The sequence below is a fragment of the Onychostruthus taczanowskii genome, unplaced genomic scaffold (genome assembly GCF_017590055.1).
Source record: "Onychostruthus taczanowskii isolate IOZ18803 unplaced genomic scaffold, ASM1759005v1 scaffold10, whole genome shotgun sequence".
Lineage (NCBI taxonomy): Eukaryota > Metazoa > Chordata > Aves > Passeriformes > Passeridae > Onychostruthus > Onychostruthus taczanowskii.
The window spans coordinates 86,787-105,025 of record NW_024496526.1 but is presented as its reverse complement, the minus strand read 5'-3'; the positions used below and the strand labels follow the sequence as shown (position 1 = coordinate 105,025).

Below are 18,239 nucleotides of genomic sequence, written 5' to 3'. Positions count from 1 at the left end.
ACTGAAGCAGTGCTGCTTTAATTGACAAACACAGCTTACAGTGTAAAACCCTGACAAAGCCTTGAAGCCTCCCTGTTCCTCAAGAGGTGATGGTACAAGAAGTGGGGCTGTAATGTCTGTTAGAACCAAGAGCCATTTTGCACATTCCATACTGAGAATCCATCTCCTGTGTTCATTTCTCACCTTTCTGAATTTTTGGTATTGTCATCCTGCCATCTGGAAGTGGGAGACCACACCTGTTTATGCTATGTTCTCAAGCTGGACCCATGTCTGCGTAGCTCTGCATAAGGTGGTTTGGGGACATAGGTCTCCTGTGTCAAGACAAGCCAGAGCATCCGAGATCAGTGTCCACTCCGCTTCTGCAGTTCAGTGGCAAAACCAGTTTGTTGTTTTCTCATCCAGGTGTGTTGGTGGCTTACAGTAATGACATCAGCCAAGACTTCTAAGAGGCCGCTTCAAATCCTTCCCAAGTGATATCCATGTTGCCTTCCAGCCTTGGGAAACACTGGCCTAGTTAGCTGCAAGTGCCAAAGCCTTTCAGCTTTCACTGTAGTCAGTGTGATCTGCAGGTGCTTTTCACCTGTGATAAAGCCACCTTTCTTGAGATCACATACAAATGTGATTTGTGAAGACCAGTATTCAGTATTGAAGGGGTTATCAGCCTTATTGAAGAAGGTTATCAACCCTTTCTACAGGTGGGATTTGCTTGTTGAGCTCAGCACGAGAACTTGCTGCTTCACTGTGGTGGTAGTGCCTGGTGTCACCAGCAAACAATGGGACATGTAACTGGTGCAATGAGCAAGAACCACGCTCATAATGCTTTAAGGCAGACAGCAAATGAGACTTACTAAAATGTATAATTGTGCTTTTCCCTTTCTGTTCTGCCACCCTGGAATTGCCACAGTGCCCCCAGGATGAAATGTCTGAATCTGGGCAGTCCTCAGCAGCTGCCACGCCGAGCACCACGGGAACCAAGTCCAACACTCCCACGTCATCTGTGCCCTCTGCTGCTGTCACCCCTCTGAATGAGAGCATCCAGCCCATCAGCGAGTACACCAACGGCACTACCAAGAGCAATAAGAGGGCACGAGAAAAGCGTAACAGCCGGAACATGGAAGTCCAGGTCACACAGGAGATGAGAAATGTCAGCATAGGTATGGCATCTGAAGCTCAGGTACTTGGTCACTAACTTAATCAACTTCCCAGTGTCTATCTGTTACAGGGAGAGGCTAGGAGACTGCACTGTAAGTATATAATTTGAGGAAGCCTGACATGGAAAGATACATGAATGAGACAGGGTTAATTGGATGTTAGCAGTTTTCTGCGTAGTAAATTTTTGAAAACATCAGTTTATATGAGTAATTTCACAAATTCACAGAATGGGAGCAGGTGACTGAGTTCAGTTCCCTGCAGTGACATGCATTCATGTCTTGGAACTTCTTTCATGAGCACTCAAGTCACGTCTTAGGCTGAGCTTTTGGGAAGCTGTTCCTGGATCTCATCAATATGAAAGTTAAAAGCTTATATTTAATTTTCTCTCTGTATTTATTCATAAGTATTTTATATCCAGTTGTTCAAATGCCAAATTTGTCAGTGAGATTAAATAATTATTTTTCCTCTGTGCTCTTATCCCACACGCTGATTTGCTTAAAATAATTGTATCTAGCTGTTTTTCTCAGCTAAATGAGCTGATTTTTTTTAGCCTCTTTCTCATATAAGAACACTCCCAAATCTGTGGAAGTTACAGTTGTTGTCTCTCAATTTTCCAGGGTCCTTTAGTAATTTGAATTCATGATTTCTTGTCAGGAAAGCCATTCTCTAAGCTTTAGCACCAGGCTGTTAAATAAATAAATGATTTAATAACATGATAAAAGCCCTTCAGCTGTGCCCATGTAGTGTCTGAGCAGGTCTACCCTGGATTGTGAGACTTGCAGTGGCCATCAGAAATGAAAAGTGATCTGTTTTACAGGTCATGAACTTAAAATACAAAAGGACTGTAAGATTTATCAAAGGTCATGAGGATAATCTGCAGGAGCACAGAGGTAAACATAGGTCTATGAGGCTGGCATCTGAACCAGCTGATGATCTTCTTACCCAAGTTATTCCTTGGGAAGCAGAAGTTATAACTAAGTTATTACTGAAGCAGAATTCCTCTGCTAACATTCACAAGCTGGTTCCTAATGAAGTAAGACCATAAACCAACGTATAACATTTTTTGCTGTAGCACTGAAGGAGAACTGCCATGACTGAGTCCCAGTATGTATTTTCCTGAGGGGGCCCTCAGGGTCACAGATGTCCATCTGTCAGAGACTAGGATAGTTGTCCATGGAAGAAGCATATGGGTTCTGAACAGCCTGCTGTTAGATTGTGGTCTGGCTGTGATCCTGGCCAAGGCAAGACCATGAAACACTTGTATCAGGAAAGCCAAACATGGATGTCAGTAGTTTGAATGCCCTATAAATACCGTGATTTTTTACAGTTGCTGCTTTACAAGCTCATTAACTTTCTTGGGTCAAAATCATCTCTTTTTTGTATGTGTCCAGTTGTGAAGTGGAGGCTTTTTTTTTTTTTTCCACTTTCTTGGTGGAAGTGTGATGTTGTGGAATTTGCTCAGAGCAGATAGTTATGGCTTCCTTATGTGGTCTTCATATTCAGCCTTTCAGCTGTTTCTCACCCCTAATGCAAAATCAGTTCTCCATGCTTAGAAGTAATACACATACTTGAATTTTAATAATGTATTTTATGCATCTGTAATTAAAATGTCTGTCAGTGATGCATGTGCCTTAGAACTGAACTACCAAAAATGGTACTCAGAGGTATTTGCAGAAAAGCTTCCCAGCTTGGTAAAAAAAAGCTGAGGAAGGCTGTGCTTTTGTTAGACCTGCTGGGTGTAGATGCTTGCTTTCTCAACAGATCCACATCACACTTTGTCTTCCAGCCTGGGTTTGCTGCCAGATGGCACAATGCCAGTCTGAAAGAAATTAACACTTCAGTTGTCATGGACTTTGTATATTTGGCTACTGAGATGTCTGTAAAGGTCAAAAATGTCACATCTGAGTTCATTGAGGGACTGATGTAATTCACAAATTAGGTCGTTAATCTTCCAGGCATTCCTTGTGTGAACAGGCACCATGTTCATGTTGCTTGTTCAGAATAGGTGCAAGTCTAAGCTTTTGAAGGTTTGATATCCAATAAACAGGACTTGACAAGAGGAAGAAATTCCTTATTCTTTAAATATTGGCTTCAGGTTGTAGATTACACATAAACCAGATTTCATTTATCGGTTTTGAAGTCAAGTTTCACTGTAATGGGTATCTAAACCAGTGCAGACTTGAAAATTTGTATTGAAAACCTATTTCTGTTAAAACTAAATAGTGGCAGTTCCTAACAACAGTAATTTCTATGCAGCTGTACAGAAAATCACTGTGTTACCTTCAACTCAGTTAATGCTGTATAGGGAGGGCGGAGTTTTTTATTGGCAGATAAAAAAGGAGTTTTAGAATTTATTTCAATGGATAAAATATTTCTGCTTATCCCATTTTAGTGAGTGTTCAGGGCAATGACTTTAGTGATGCTTTGGAATGAGGGTGGGAAGGGGAATGCTTATGGTGTTCCTGTTCTGGAATTGAGAGACCATCTTCAACCACTTTCTGTTCTGATTTTAAGACTTTGAACATGGCACCATGAAATTTTCAAATCTCAATAGTCAAAGCTGTAAAAGTCCCTTGAAGAAATACCATTCTCTGAAAGTCCTGATCCTGTACCTGATACGTACTGTCTTACCTAGGGATGGGCAGCAGCGATGAGTGGTCCGATGTGCAGGACATCATTGATTCTACCCCAGAGCTGGATATGTGTCAGGACCCCCGCCTGGAACGCACGGGTAGCAGGTACTGATTGTGACTTTTCCCTGTGTGCTCTGTCACTTGGCTTCATGAGGAGTGACGAATGGATGCTCTAGCTCATAGTGAGCTCACAGTGCAGCTATTTGAGATAGTCCATATATCCTGCCTACTATTAGAGTACCTGACCTGCTTTGGGTTCTCCAAAAGGCAGATGCCTGCTGGTGATCTGCAGGAGGATGTCTGCAGCTGACCCAGGACTGGGCTCGTGTGCCTTACTGGTCAGGGGGTTTGGAGAGATGATGGAGCAGCAGAAGTTTTAAGACAAGAAAAGAGAACGTGGGCTTAAGCTGTCAGGAGTAGGGAAAAGATGCATTTGTCCAATAAGAGCTCAGTTCTGAATTCCATTTTAAAACCTCAAATTTCTTTCAGTTCTAATTTTTTCAAGTATTTGAGGAGTAGAGGCAGGGCTGCCCCCCAAGAGAGGACAAACAGAGGTAACCTCAGCAATCCCAATCCCACAGGCACTGGACAGGGAGGCTCAGATCACTGGTGAACCCTGTCAGCAGCTCCAGACAAAGCAAGGGTGTGAATTTGGTCTCAGTGCTACCCATGAGCAGCAGGAGACAGGACTGAAGACAGGTGGATCTTAGCAAAGAACTGAAGGCATAGGCATAGGCATGAGGTCAGAGGGAGCCCTGGGACCAGTGGGTAGGTGCGGTTCCCAGGTGAGGCTGGTCAGAGCAATTATGACCCGTCAGTGCACTGAGCACTGGTCACAAATCCTCAACACAGTTTTCAGAAGAATCATCAGACTTTTATTAAACTATTCTGCTGCTCTGATCCCTACCCATCACCCATTTTGTTCTAAATAGGAGGCTTCCTAAAGGCTATTGATTTTGGCACCACATTGTTGTGAGGCATAGGTACCTTGATTTGTTTTTACTCAAAGTTACCTTTTACCCTTGTCTAGTGGGTATTTTGGCACTGTCTCAGCAAAAAACCTCCCCAAAATGTTACAGATATAAAGAAAATATAGTACCCTGGCAGAGTGAAGGCAAGATTCATCTAATGGTCCCAGTCTGGACTGGATTTGCCCACCCTATTGAGAACCCCGACTGAGAAGGGTATGAGCAGCAATAACACCTGCATTTCTCAGCTGTGAAGGCAGACACAGTTAAGCTCCCCTTGAGACGTAGGATACCTGGACTATTTTTAGGGTCAGGAGGAATCTAGGAAGTTGAAACTGCTCTGTGTGGGGAAAACAAAAGTGACTGATGAGATCAGATGAAAATTTGGTCAAATCCAGGGGAAAGAAGGAAACAGAGAGGATTGATGCACTGGAGCTTTTCAGGCAGGAATCTCTACTCTAGGTGGTGAAACTGGGAGCTACAGGAGACACAGCCTGACTTGGACTGCTGACATTGTGCGTGCTGCTCTGAAAGCAGAGTGCTTTCATGATACACATAGCTCTGAAAGCTGGCTGTTGAACGGCAAACTTCAGTCTGAATTAGGTCTCCAGGTCAGACTGAGTGCTGGTTTCTCTTGTCATTTGTGCTGACCATTGGATTGTGTGAACTGATTAATTGCAGTGCCATCACAGCACCATTTGTACTTCCTCAGTGCTCTCAGATGTCATAGCTGCAATATCAGAGGCAGCTACTACACTCCATTTATAATCTCTAGGATTGTTTATGTGATAATGAAACCATAGAACTTGAGATCATCTCAGTTGAGGCTGACCTTTCTGATAGATTGCTGGAGAAACTGAGCTGCTGCTCATGCTGGTTGATGTTACTCATACAAGGCAGGGCACTGCACAGTGTTTATAACCCATATTAAGACAATTTTTAGATTAGACAGCCACAATCCCAGAAGTTCCCTCACCTGCACCTCCTGTAACAACTCTTTGCTACTTTGAGCCATGAGGCTGTCAAGAAATATAAGATTCTTGATGGTATCAAAGACACTGAGAGGTGGAAATGTGCTGTCATCTGATAAGACTAAAAACTATTACCTTTGATTTACCTTTAATTAAATACATTTGGGGACATGTTTTTCATGTCCCCAAATGTATTTAATGCTTTTCAATGCATAGGCTTACCTGCAGCAGCGGCGGCTGACCTTAAGGTGTGTCCCGGCTAGCTGCGGCCAGCACTGCTGGCAGCACGGGGGCACTCTCCCGATCCGGGGCTCGGTCAGGGGAGCGCCTAAGGCTTTCGCCTTAAGGGACGAGGATCCATGGCAAAAAGAGCCTATAACGAAAAACAAAGGAAAAACAGGAGAAATTAAAAGTCAAGGTTCTGCCCCGGGAGGAGGTCCAGATCTCCGGAGAAAGGTTTGCGCCTCCTCCTCCAACAGCTTCTTCTACGTGTGCCACAGCTCTAGGTGTTTTGGACTTCCCAGGAGAAAAGGGCTTGACACATTTGGAGGGGACCCACTTCAGGCCTGAAGGAGTGGACATGCAAGCGTATCCCCTCCCCCAGGTGACTAAATCAAAGGGCCCCTCCTTCTTCCTGGTCTCCAGATCCTTTATAAGGACCGGAGGCCTGTCCCTTGGTTGCAGCTTGTCATTGTGCCCGAAGTGACGGATGATGGGTGGATTAAGGTTGTCAAAAGAGCAGTTTAAAAAATTGATGGTATAAAGTGCTCTTGCAAGTCGGACCTGGGGAGGCTCCATCTTCATTGCCGCACCCTGATGTTGTAGGACCTTTTTCAGGCTCTGATGGGTCCTCTCCACCACAGCTTGGCCTGTCGGGGAATAGGGGATGCTGGTCTTATGCTCTATCCCCCATTGCTGTAGGAAGCTCCTGAATTCCCTGGACTTGTACGCTGGGCCATTATCCGTTTTGATGACTTTTGGGATGCCCAACACGGAGAAAGCTAAAATAAGATGTTTTTTGGTGTCAACTGCTTTCTCCCCTGTATGGGCAGAGGCATAAACTGCACCAGAGAAAGTGTCCACGGATACATGGACATAACTAAGTTTGCCGAATTCGGGAAGATGGGTGACATCCATCTGCCACACCTCACAGCTGCTGAGTCCTCTGGGGTTAGTGCCTAAATTTACTGCAGGTAGTTGGTAAGACTGGCACTGGGGACATGTGGCCACGATCGCCCTGGTCTGTTCACGAGTAAGTTTGAATTGGCGAACTAGGCCAGGCACATTCTGGTGGAAGAGCTGGTGGCTGATCTTAGCTTGGTGGAACACGTCAGGGAGCGGGGCCATCTGGACAGAGGCAGCGAGGGCATCGGCTCTTCGGTTCCCTTGTGTGATGAACCCCGGCAGGTCGGTGTGGGATCTGACATGCATCACAAAAAATGGTTGCTCTCGGTGGGAGACAGATTGACAAGCTTTGAGAGCAAGTTGAACAATGACATGTTGGACACCTCTTGCAAAATCGCATTTTCCGCTCTGGAAACTACACCGGCAACATATGAAGAATCTGTAACCAAATTAAACGGTCCAGGGAACTTCTCGAAAGCCCTGATGACTGCATCTAACTCAGCTACCTGAGGTGATCCTTCAACCTCAGTGACATCAGCCTCCCACCGCTGAGTTTGAGGATCTCACCAAGTCATCACTGACTTGTGGGATGCTCCAGATGTGTCTGTAAACACAGTCAAGGCTTTTAGAGGAGTTCTGCTTTGGACGCTCTTTAAAGATAAAGAAAATTGTACATCCTGATTAAAGATTTTGTGGGCTGGTCTGTGAATGAAATTTGGCCATTGTAGTTATCCAATGCGAATTGCAAGGCCTCTTTCTCTTGGAGTAGGTGTTCCAACATTGCCTTGGTGATTTGGCCCGAATTCAATTGAACTGGAATATGAATGCAGTCAAAATCCTGATCTGCCAGCTCCCTGATCCGCAACCTAGCCTTGCGGATCAGTTCCGCCACCAGCTCCTGTGGCCGTGTCATTCTTTTGGACCTATGGTGACTAAGGAACACCCACTCTATGATCAAGAGGGGGTCCTTAGTTCCTTGATCCGTTTTTGCTGTTTTGTCCCACTGAAAAATCACCCCATGGAGGTGTGGCAGTTTCCCTAAAATGATGAATTTGAATGGCAGGCCCGGATGGTAACGATGGGCCTGCCTGGCAGAGATGGAATTCTGGATTTTCTCCAGCGCAGCTCGTGCCTCTTGGGTAAGGGACCTAGGAGAACTGAGCTCCTCTCCCCCTTTCAATAAATTGAAAAGGGGGGCTAGGTTGCCGGTGGAAATGCCCAGCCAAGGTCTTACCCAATTCAAAGACCCACACAGTTTTTGGACATCAGATAGGGTCCGAATGTTGTTTCTAATAGAAATTTTTTGAGGCTCAATAGTGCGTTGGCCAATTTCAAGACCCAGGTACTTCCAGGGTGGCATCCGCTGAATCTTATCTTCTTGGAGCTCGAACCCTGCAGCAATCAATGAACTGATTGTCAGGTCAAGCGTGTATGTAAGCACATCATCAGTCGGAGCACACACCAGGATGTCATCCATATAGTGATAAATAATTGATTCTCTCGCCTTTTCTCGCACTGAGGACAGCAAGGAAGAGACATACCATTGGCAGATGACTGGGCTGTTCTTCATGCCTTGAGGGAGAACACACCAATGGTATCTCTTCCTTGGGGCTTCCCGGTTGATGGTAGGAACCGAGAAGGCAAAACGTGGGGCATCGTCAGGGTGAAGGGGAATTTGAAAGAAACAGTCCTTGATGTCAATAACTGCCAATTGCCAATTTTGGGGGAGCATCGTTGGGGATGGCAATCCCGGTTGGAGAGGACCCATGTCTTCAATTACATTATTTATTTGTTGGAGGTTGTGGAGGAGCCGCCACTTATCTTTGTTTGGTTTCTTTATGACAAACACTGGGGAGTTCCACGGGGACGTGGTCTCCTCCAGGTTGCCCATCAGCAGCTGCTCATCCACGAGCTCCTGGAGCGCTTTCAGTTTTTGTTTAAAGAGTGGCCACTGCTCTATCCACACTGGCATATCGGTCTTCCAATTCAGTTTTTGGGTAGGGCGCTCCTCAGTGACCGCTGCCCAAAAAACCTGGGGAGCCAATGGAAGGTCAATTCTGGCTCCCCATTGGGCAAGGAGGTCTCTCCCGGACAGGGGTTCCGTGTAATCTAAAACAAACGGGCATACTGAAGCCAATTGCCCATCTGGCCCCTTAATTTGCACAATGCTCCGTGTCAGGAATGGCTTGTGCCACGGTTTGTCCCTGAGGCAAAAAGGTGGGAGGGCGAATACAGTAAAGTCTGAGAGAAAATTGCCCCAGGTCTGATGTTATGAGACCTGGGACAATGTTGATGTCAAGTGGAGTGTGTTTGGTGTCTCCGACGACGATGTACTTACATCTGATCCGACTCCAAGTACCTGTCACTTCAGGGCACGCTGAGACAAGGTGGAAACTTGAGTCACGAAGATGTAAAGACTTAGTCAGCTGCAACCTGAAGGGAGCAATTTTAGAAAATGTTAAAATAACTCTGGGTGCCGCCTGTGTATGACAAGATAAAAAGGAATGAGTAACGTCCAGTGAATTTGTGGCATCAGGCAAGCTGTGTTGGGAGTCTCCCCCCTTTTTCGCCCCCCCGCGGGATGTAAATGAGCCTGCCCTATTTGTATCTTGGTGCAGGGAGGAATCGCGCTCGACTCCTAGTTTTTTGCCGGGGTGTTTCCCTGAGGCCTCTGTTTTTTCTTAAAGTCTATGAATTCCTGCCTCAGGGGACACTCTGGCATCCAGTGGCCGGTTGTTCCACACAGGTAGCAAGGATCGGTGGTCCTGCGCGGCGCCCTTGGGGTGGTTGAAGGGTGGCCAGGGGTCGAAGGGGTGGAAACGGCCGCAACTTCCTCGGTGTCCACTAACGCAATCTTCCAGGATGGTATTCGGTGTTTGGGGTCGAGCTCCTCCGCCGGAATAGAAACTTTCTTAGTACAAACCTCCAGCATCTGGTGTAAGGTGGGAGGCGGGTCCAGAGGCAAACTGAGGATGGCGGCTTTGCAGGCGGAGTTGGCGTTTGCTGCTGGCACCTCAGTAAGGATCTCCATCCGAGCTGGTTCGCTCTGGACCTGCAACTCAATTGGCTGGCGGAGGCGCTCGACGAAAGTAACAAACGATTCGTTAGTGGACTGAGTGAAGTTGGAATAGGTTATCAGAGGGATGGAAGGGGACCGCAATCTGAAAAAGGCACTTTCGGCCGCCTTGGTGCTTTCCTTCAACGCTTCCTTGGGGATGTACCACGCCTGGGAATGCCCATCCCCCCAACTCCCCGTCCCACATAGGTGGTCATTGGATATTGTTCCCCCCTGCAGATCTGTGGCGGTGCGTGGATTTTCCCATAAAGATGGTAATAATTTAACAACTTCTTTCTTCCATGCACTCTCCCACATGATGTACTCTGTGGGATTGAGAAGGCATGAAAAAAGTCGCCGCAGATCCGCAGGGGTGACCACCGAATCGGAGAGTGTGGCCCTCAGGATTCCCCGGAAGTACTCGCTCTCCCGGGAGTAATCCTTTTGGGCCTTACACAACTCCTTGATGGTCTGGTGTGGGAACGGGTTCCATTGGACTTGGGCCCCTCCCTCCCTCTCTGGATGGTAGGTGACCGGAGCCACCGATATAACCGGGATCGGCTCCGGGCCCCAGCCCCCTCCCGCCAGCACCCGCTTGAGCGTGGGAACCGGAAGGGGGAGCGTGGGAACCGGAACTGGGAGAGGAAGAGGAGTGGCCTGGGATGGGGGGGGAGACAGGTGATATTTTCGTCTCCACCTCCAGGGCGTGGTAGGAGGGTGGAACCGACACTGGAGGAGGAGGAGTCGCGGAGGGAGGAGAAATGGGAGGAGACAGGGGTGGGGCGGTAGGAGAGATAGAGGAGGGGATAGGGGGGGGGTCTGGAAAATTGAAGGGGTTGTTTAGGGAGCGAAAGGGATTGTGGGGAGAAGAAAGGGTTTTGGCAGGGTGCGCCATGCGGTCCCCGCCATTTTGGGCTCCACGGGAGGCATCTTGTAAAATGTCAGAGGACGGGAGATTAAACTTAACTGAACGTTTAGAAACCGGGGACTTACGAACTGGGGAAAAAGGGGAACAGGGAGAGTCCTGAGGAGTTTGGCCAGAACTCCTCAGGTGGGGGGGTTTGGGATTTTTGAGGAGAGCCAGGGTAAAGATGGTAAAGACCCTGCGCGGTGCTGTTGCGGTCTGCTCTCCTCAAAATCCCAGTTTTCGGGAGAGCGGGAGAGGGAGAAGGGGTAGCATGGGAAGAACAGGGCAAACTGGGGTTCAAACTGGTCTGGGATGGCTGTGTTCTCAGTCCCACACGAGATTTTAAAATTTTTTGAATTTGTGCACTCCAAAATGTTATTTTTGAAAGTGAAGAATCCCCCAATCGGCCTAATTAGTCTAATTTTGAGCACACCAGACTATGCCGGCAAAGGCCTGCGCAGTAAGAAAAAGGACCGAGCGAAATGGTCATAAAAGTTAAAAAGGCAGGGCAAAGAGAAAAGGGAAGGGGAAGAAGGACTTACGTTCGGCGGAGGTCAAACAGAAATCCAGGGCGAGTGGCTCATGCGGTGGGGCCGACTCCGTGGGTGCTAGGAGCTGCCGATCCCGGTCTTCTGGGAGCGCCACCCACCAAAAAGGGGTCTGCTCTACCAGAGGTAGCTTGACGGCCAGAGAGGAACTTGCCAGAGTCTAGTGGGTAGAGCCCAATGGTTCCGTGATCCTCGTCCGTGGGGTCCGGTGGTGGTCTCGGCCTGCCTCACGTTGGGCGCCAAACTGCAGCAGCGGCGGCTGACCTTAAGGTGTGTCCCGGCTAGCCGCGGCCAGCACTGCCGGCAGCACTCTCCCAATCCGGGGCTCGGTCAGGGGAGCGCCTAAGGCTTTCACCTTAAGGGACGAGGATCCGCGGCTGAGAGACAGATAGGGCTGCTAACCCACAGGAGGCAAATGAAGAGACGGACTCTAGTCTGGGTTTAACGTCCAGGGGAGCTACCAGCTGAAGACAGCCAACTGGGCTCCGACCTGGGTTTTTAAGGATGGGTGGATACAGAGAGGCAAAGTGGTCTTCAGCTAATCAGAGTACAGGTGGGAGTGGTGGGGGGATAACAGACGTGTAGGGAAAAACACTGGAGGAAGAGCAGGGGCAGAGTCCTGGCCCCTGATCCAATCACTCGATGCCCAGGATGGAAGATTCTAGACAGAAGGGTTGGGGCACCGAGTGACAGACAGGGAACCAGGGAGGGACTGAGGGAATAGATACATTGGTTGCGAGGGGTAGCAGGGAGGAGAGATTTGATGGACAGGGCGATCAAGGAGAGAGAGAACCAGGGCAGAACCATTACAACTTAAAGGGGTACAAGGAACAAACCAAATCAGCATATAACATAATGAACACAGTACAACACTTACCCAAAGGGAAAACAGACCCTTCAGACTGATTGCACTTACTGGTTGGCCAAGTAAAAAGGCTGTTGCTATTTCGGCATTGAATTTCCTGTTTGGTCTTGCTGGTATCTGAGGTTTCTATCTAGACTGATCGGAGCATGGGAATCCCTGCAGAATCTGACAGGTCAAAGCTGAGCTCTTCTGCGAGTTGAAATTTTTCTGTGAAATACTGAATAGTCCTTGTGTGACTTCAGATTAAATGATCTGAGTGAGCTTTGACGTTGTGGATGATATATGTGTCCTCAGCACAAGAAGGACATGAAGCTGTTGGAGCAAGTCCAGAGGAGGCCATGGATATGCTGTAAAACCCTCTGCTCTGGAGCCAGGCTGGGAGAGCTGGGGGGTTCACCTGGAGAAGAGAAGGCGTCAGGGTCTCCTCAGAGCCCCTTGCAGGGCCTAAAGGGGCTCCAGGAGAGCTGGAGAGGGACTGGGGACAAGGGATGGAGGGACAGGACACAGGGAATGGTTTCCCACTGCCAGAGGGCAGGGTTAGATGAGATATTGGGAAAAAATTCTTGTTCATGAGGGTGAGGAGGCCCTGACACCGGTTGCCCAGAGCAGCTTTGGCTGGAAGTGTCCAAGGCCAGGTTGGAAGGAGCTTGGAGCAACTTGGGATGGTGGGCGGTGTCCCTGCCCATGGCAGGGGGTTGAAACAAGATGGTCTTCAAGGTCCCTTCCAACCCGAATCATTTAATAATTCTATGATACGGGGAATAACACATGCTATTTTCTTTACTCAGTGTGCTTCCTGATTCAGTCAATGGTGAACAGATGGGTTTTGATTGCAATAGTCTGAGATGCTCAGTATTTCAAAGATAAATATTTGAGCTTAAATGTTGCCAAGTAACAAGATTCCTTCTGTTTTTTTGCTTCCAACAATAGCCCAACACAGGGGATTGTGAACAAAGCATTTGGCATCAACACAGACTCCCTGTACCATGAACTTTCCACAGCAGGGTCTGAGGTCATTGGAGATGTTGATGAAGGAGCAGATCTGCTAGGTAAAACCTTGTTATTTTCTCTGGTACAATGACTCCATGTTAAGCTTCTAGAAACATTTAAATTCTCTTTTTCTTTCAGGACTTGGATGTTTTGGTTTTTTTAAGAATGCATGGAAATTGAGATACATGTGATAGAAGCATGTACCTACAGTACAGTAATGGTTATTTAGAAAATAATCTCAGCTGTTAGATAACTTTTATTTGGGTTGTCTTTAGTGCATAAGCTATTTTTCTATGGGATTCTCCCACGCAAATAATTTGAAGACAAAATTTTCTTCTTCTGCTTCTAGCTGAAAATTCCTCCCCCAATAATTATATACTGAGAGAAAAAATTTGTTTGAAATTTGTTAGAAAGTAACTTATTTGGTTAAGATTTTGCTGTTTAAATGATGTGGGAATATTATGGTCTGTAATGCAATATTTACTGTTTTGCAGTCAGCGTAAGAGATGTAATAATTAACTTTTTAAGATGATTTTGAAGGTGTTTGTAATACCTGTAGCCAGGCTGTGTTCTGTGTTCCTGGCTGGGACCTTGCAGCAGTCAGAGGAGCAGCTTTGCCTCAGGGAGCACTCTGAGCCCTCTCCATACTTTTTCTATTGGATTCCTGAGTATCTAGATCTTGTTTTTTGGCAGAATTTAAGCATGTTTTTAATTCTTGCTATTTTCCTGCATCAGGACGGTACAAGTGGTCTTTGAATACTCAGGTGACATGGGCAGCTGATAGAGTTGGTAACAGTATAGCTCATTTTCCATGTTACTGCTTGCTTTAAGGAGCCTTAGGACACATGAGAACTCCAGAAACAAGGCGTTATCTGTACTTAGCGGCAAGAGATCTGATCTGAAAGCAAGCATTTCCTTTCTGTGATTACTGATATAGATCTGCTTATGGAGAATCTTGTAAGTTTGGTTCTGTGTATGTGTCCAGAATAGAATGAGCTAAAATGTATCATACAGACTTGCAGCAGCTCACCTTTGCCCAAATTATGAAGGTACTTGTATCAGCTTTGATATGTCTTGTATCAGGACCCTTAAAAAGCATATGTTTTTGCAGGGGGGATAGATTTTGCCCTGTTAAACAAAAACTTAACCTTGAAGATGCAGACTGAAAACTGGAAGGGAGTTAATAAATTACTTCTTCTTTGATGAAAGACAAGTATCTGTGAAACCATACTATTATAACCAATAATGTGACTGGAATTAAGAACATGAATCAGACCATCATGAGAATGCTTACAGTAGCTTTTTGATATGAGTAGGTCTGGGTTGTTTTGGTTTTTTTTTTTTAATCATGCAGCATGTATGAGAGCCCTCATGCCATTGCCTAAAGCATAAAATCATTTATTGTTTCACCTTCAACTCAAGATTGCCAGAATAAAAAAAATCTGCAGAATACTCAGGATGAGCACACAGGCTTACTCTGCCTGCAATGGGAGCCAGTCTGTGCAGATATTTACAAAACCAGGAATTTTGAAGGAAAAGCAAGATTTCCAGGTTTGAGAATCCCCTGGATGCTAGTAGCCATTTGCAGAAGGACTGGGGCTCCTGCTTAAAGGGAAGCTTGACAGTAGGAACTACATGTGATAGTTAAAGCCGTGGAATGAATTTTATTTAGCCAGCTTCATACATTATCAGGAGCTCTCTTCTTGGCAGAATCCAAACACTAAAACCATGGATAATCTTGCCATTGACTATCTGCTTTATCTTGGTCCTCATGTCCACTCCTTCCTCATCAAGGAGTGTTCAGTTGATTCTGTGGCTTTGTCTGCTAATCACTGTGCCAGCTGCTGCTTTCTTTCTCCCTCCAAAATGGCTGGGGTGTCAGATATTATTGTCTTGGAAGAGTTACTATTCTGGAAAATTACTTACTCGGTGTATGAACAGCTTCAGACAATGTGCTTCCCACTTTGGAAGCCTGCCTTCTGGAAATCCACTTCCCCTTGGGATTACCCTGTAGACTGACCCAGCGATCAGCAAGAAATGCAGACTGTTGTTTTCAAAGGGCCGAGGTTTTTTTTTTGCCCAAATATTGCATGGTTGTTCACTACAGTCTCAGATGAAGTCAAAGGTGCTTCACCTCTTCTTGCTATAAGGCTGCCCAAAGACTTCGGTGTGGTGAGATGTCTGTTGTTTGGGAGTTACTACTTGCAATAAAATGTACAAAGACCTTGTTGAACAGTGCCCATGTAAGTGTGGGCCCTGAAGATCACAGTATAGTTTCTGAAGACTGCAGCATGGCTTATGAGGAGGACATTTCTGTGCTGGGACCATTTTCTACCCTGAGTAGAGCTGCAGAACCCTTTCAGGTGATCCCATGGCAGGCCAGCAAAATAGGAAGACTGTTTTCTTTTCAAATGTGGGAGATGGACTGTGCCTTTTTTTGTGATCAACGTTGATCTAATTAATCCTTTTGCTGAGTTCTGGCCATTGACTTTGGCACAAAAGAGTGTTTTTAAAATGAATACAAAAATTGCTGGTTGTACAAAAAGAGGAAGCACAGATCTCAGGGGTTGTGTCTCTCAATAACAAATGAGACTGGTGCTTTTTATTGTCTTTGCACAATAGAAAGTACAAAAGAAAGTCTGGTAAAGATAGAAGCAAAGGGCTAGATCTTAGGGCTGACAAAAATCTGTCAACATAAACCAAAATTTTGCCTTTTTTGTTCGGTAGAATGTTCTCTCTTTGTTCTGTACCTTCGAGTCTGAAGAGACACAGAGAAAATGGTGCTTTATGAACATGATATAAGGAACAAGATCCACAAGCTGAAAGAGTCCTCTAGGTCATATTTAGAGCTCGCTTCTTTCTGTAAATCAAATTCATGAATGACTCTAAGCTCACTTAAGTGAAGACTTACTACTTCCTCCAGTCTCTCAAAACTTGGCAGTCAATCTGTAAAGAATATTCTCTTTTTTTTTTTTTTTGGTCTCAGTTCCTTCAAGAAAGAGAAACTTAATTAAAGATGACCTTAAGAGCAGGACTTACAGAAATTACCCTTGAGCACTGGCTGGCAGTCAAGTCTGATTCTGAAGTGGAAAATCCCATTTATTCCTGGTACATAAATTGGTACTCTTCATGTTTTATTATTTTGAAAAAAACCCACAAAACACGTGGGTTTCCTCCTGCCACTAATACTGCTTTACATACATGGGATTGTATAGGAAGTATTCTGGAGGAAAATGGGGAGTGAGAACAATTATTTACTAATGAGCATTGAGGGCCAAATTCCCTTATTTCTCCTACAGACTTGGGAGTACTAGTTGGCAGTTTGCCTGCATATTCACTTGTTAATCACAAGTGATCCTGGGTAGGGTCCTGTTCTCCCATCTCCCCTTTTGTCAGCTTCCCCTTCTACCAGATCCCCCTTCCTGCTCTTCCCTATCCCAGGTGTTTCCAGACACAAACGATCACGGCAGTTCCGGTGTGCTCAGTGGAGAGGCCCTTTCACTGGGGGTGGTGACGGTGGTGAGCTGATTGCCCAGAGAAGCTGTGGCTGCCTCATCCCTGGAAGTGTCCAAGGTCGGGTTAGAGGGGGCTTGGAGCACCCTGGGATAGTGGAAAGTGTCCCTGCCCATGGCAGAGGTTGAAACTGGATCATTCCAACCCAAACCATTTTTGATTCAGGTTTAGGATAACAAACTGTATTTGCTTTGGAAATTAAACAGCAGGGGGTCTCTTGTAAGGACAGTAATACAGTGTTATTAGTGGTAAGTTATGTGCGGTGTTGTGTACAGAAGTTGAAATGAGATTTTGAAACCAACTTTGTTACACTGTACAAAAAAAGGTTTTAAATGCAACCAGTTGTCTTTCGCAAGCTGAAGTGTCACTGAAGAGCACAGTTACAGTCAGAAGATACGGCTGTTAAAATGGCAAGGTGAGAGGGAATGAGCTGTTCTGTATTTAGTGGTAGATGACTAAATAAAGACAAAAAGAAGGTTTACCCAGTCCAGGAAGATCCAATTGCCTCAGATTCAGCTCTGGAAATCTGGGGATAGCTGAGGTGTGTGGTTGCAGTTGTACCATGGGTTACCTTGGTGTTTTTTTCTGTCCTAAATGTAGAGTCATGCCATCAACAGCTATGGCAGGTCCTGTCCTTACTATTTCATGCCTTTTGACATTGAAATGGCTGAATCATTGTTAATTTTTTTTTGAACAAAATTTTGATTTTGTTGGTTTTAGTCACTGATGGATCCTTTTTCACTTCCTTTTTCCCTTGTCTCTCTGTGCTTCGCTGGACATGGCGCATAGGGGAGTTCTCAGGTGTGTATCTTCTGCTCAGTTCTCCTTGTTTCTTTTTTTCTGGCTGAGGTTGGATAATATGGTATACACGTGTGATACTCCCCTGCTCTTGTCCAAACACGGTTGGCTTTGCAGACTTCTCCCACCTCGCCTTGCTTGGTTGCCTCACACTGGTGGGTCCCTGCAGCGGGAGGTCCCTGCTCTGCTCACGTTCCTGCTACCTTTCAACCCGCTTTCTCTTTTGTGGCTGTGGGCAGGTTTGCTCCACAGTGTCACACTAGCCTGTTATTCAAGGTCTTAGGGCTCAAAGGGCTTTTTTTCTGCCAGGAAGGGTACTTGTAGCAGAGGTTGAGTGGCACAGACTGAGTGAGGGTCCCACTGTCCTCTCCATGGCCTGTGCTGTGAGGAGTTCCCTCCATGTGCCAGTGGCTGTGGGGGGTTACCTGGTGCAAACCAACCCCCTTTGTGTATTGTAGTGACATTAAAGACACTTTTGGGATGGGTTAGAGTGGCAAAGCCTCTGTCTTTAGTGGAAACTTTGCCTTTCTGTCTCAGGAGCTGGGTGATGGCTCTGTCCTTTGTTGGGGGAGGCTGCTCGTTGCCCTAGGGCCGTGCTCTGCCATCAGGTTTGCACCTGCTTGAAAAATACACTTGGGCCATGATGCAATTTCAGTTGAAGTCAAGGGAATTTCTCTTGATTACAGTGCAAACTGGGTAAAATTTGCCCTGTAG

General features: G+C 46.2%; 1 protein-coding gene across 26 annotated transcripts in view; it reads left to right on the top strand.

Moving 5' to 3' along the window:
- MAPK8IP3 (mitogen-activated protein kinase 8 interacting protein 3) overlaps positions 1 to 18,239 on the top strand; it is a 75,523-nt gene that overhangs the window by 29,904 nt on the left and 27,380 nt on the right. For 23 of the 26 annotated variants that reach the window (XM_041404530.1, XM_041404504.1, XM_041404601.1 and 20 more), the window contains 4 exons: positions 905 to 1,154; positions 3,788 to 3,890; positions 13,155 to 13,273; positions 17,517 to 17,528. In XM_041404530.1, coding sequence (XP_041260464.1) covers positions 905 to 1,154; positions 3,788 to 3,890; positions 13,155 to 13,273; positions 17,517 to 17,528 — 484 coding nt within the window. The remainder of the gene's footprint in view (positions 1 to 904; positions 1,155 to 3,787; positions 3,891 to 13,154; positions 13,274 to 17,516; positions 17,529 to 18,239) is intronic. The other 3 variants (XM_041404617.1, XM_041404548.1, XM_041404489.1) reach the window with 1 other exon arrangement.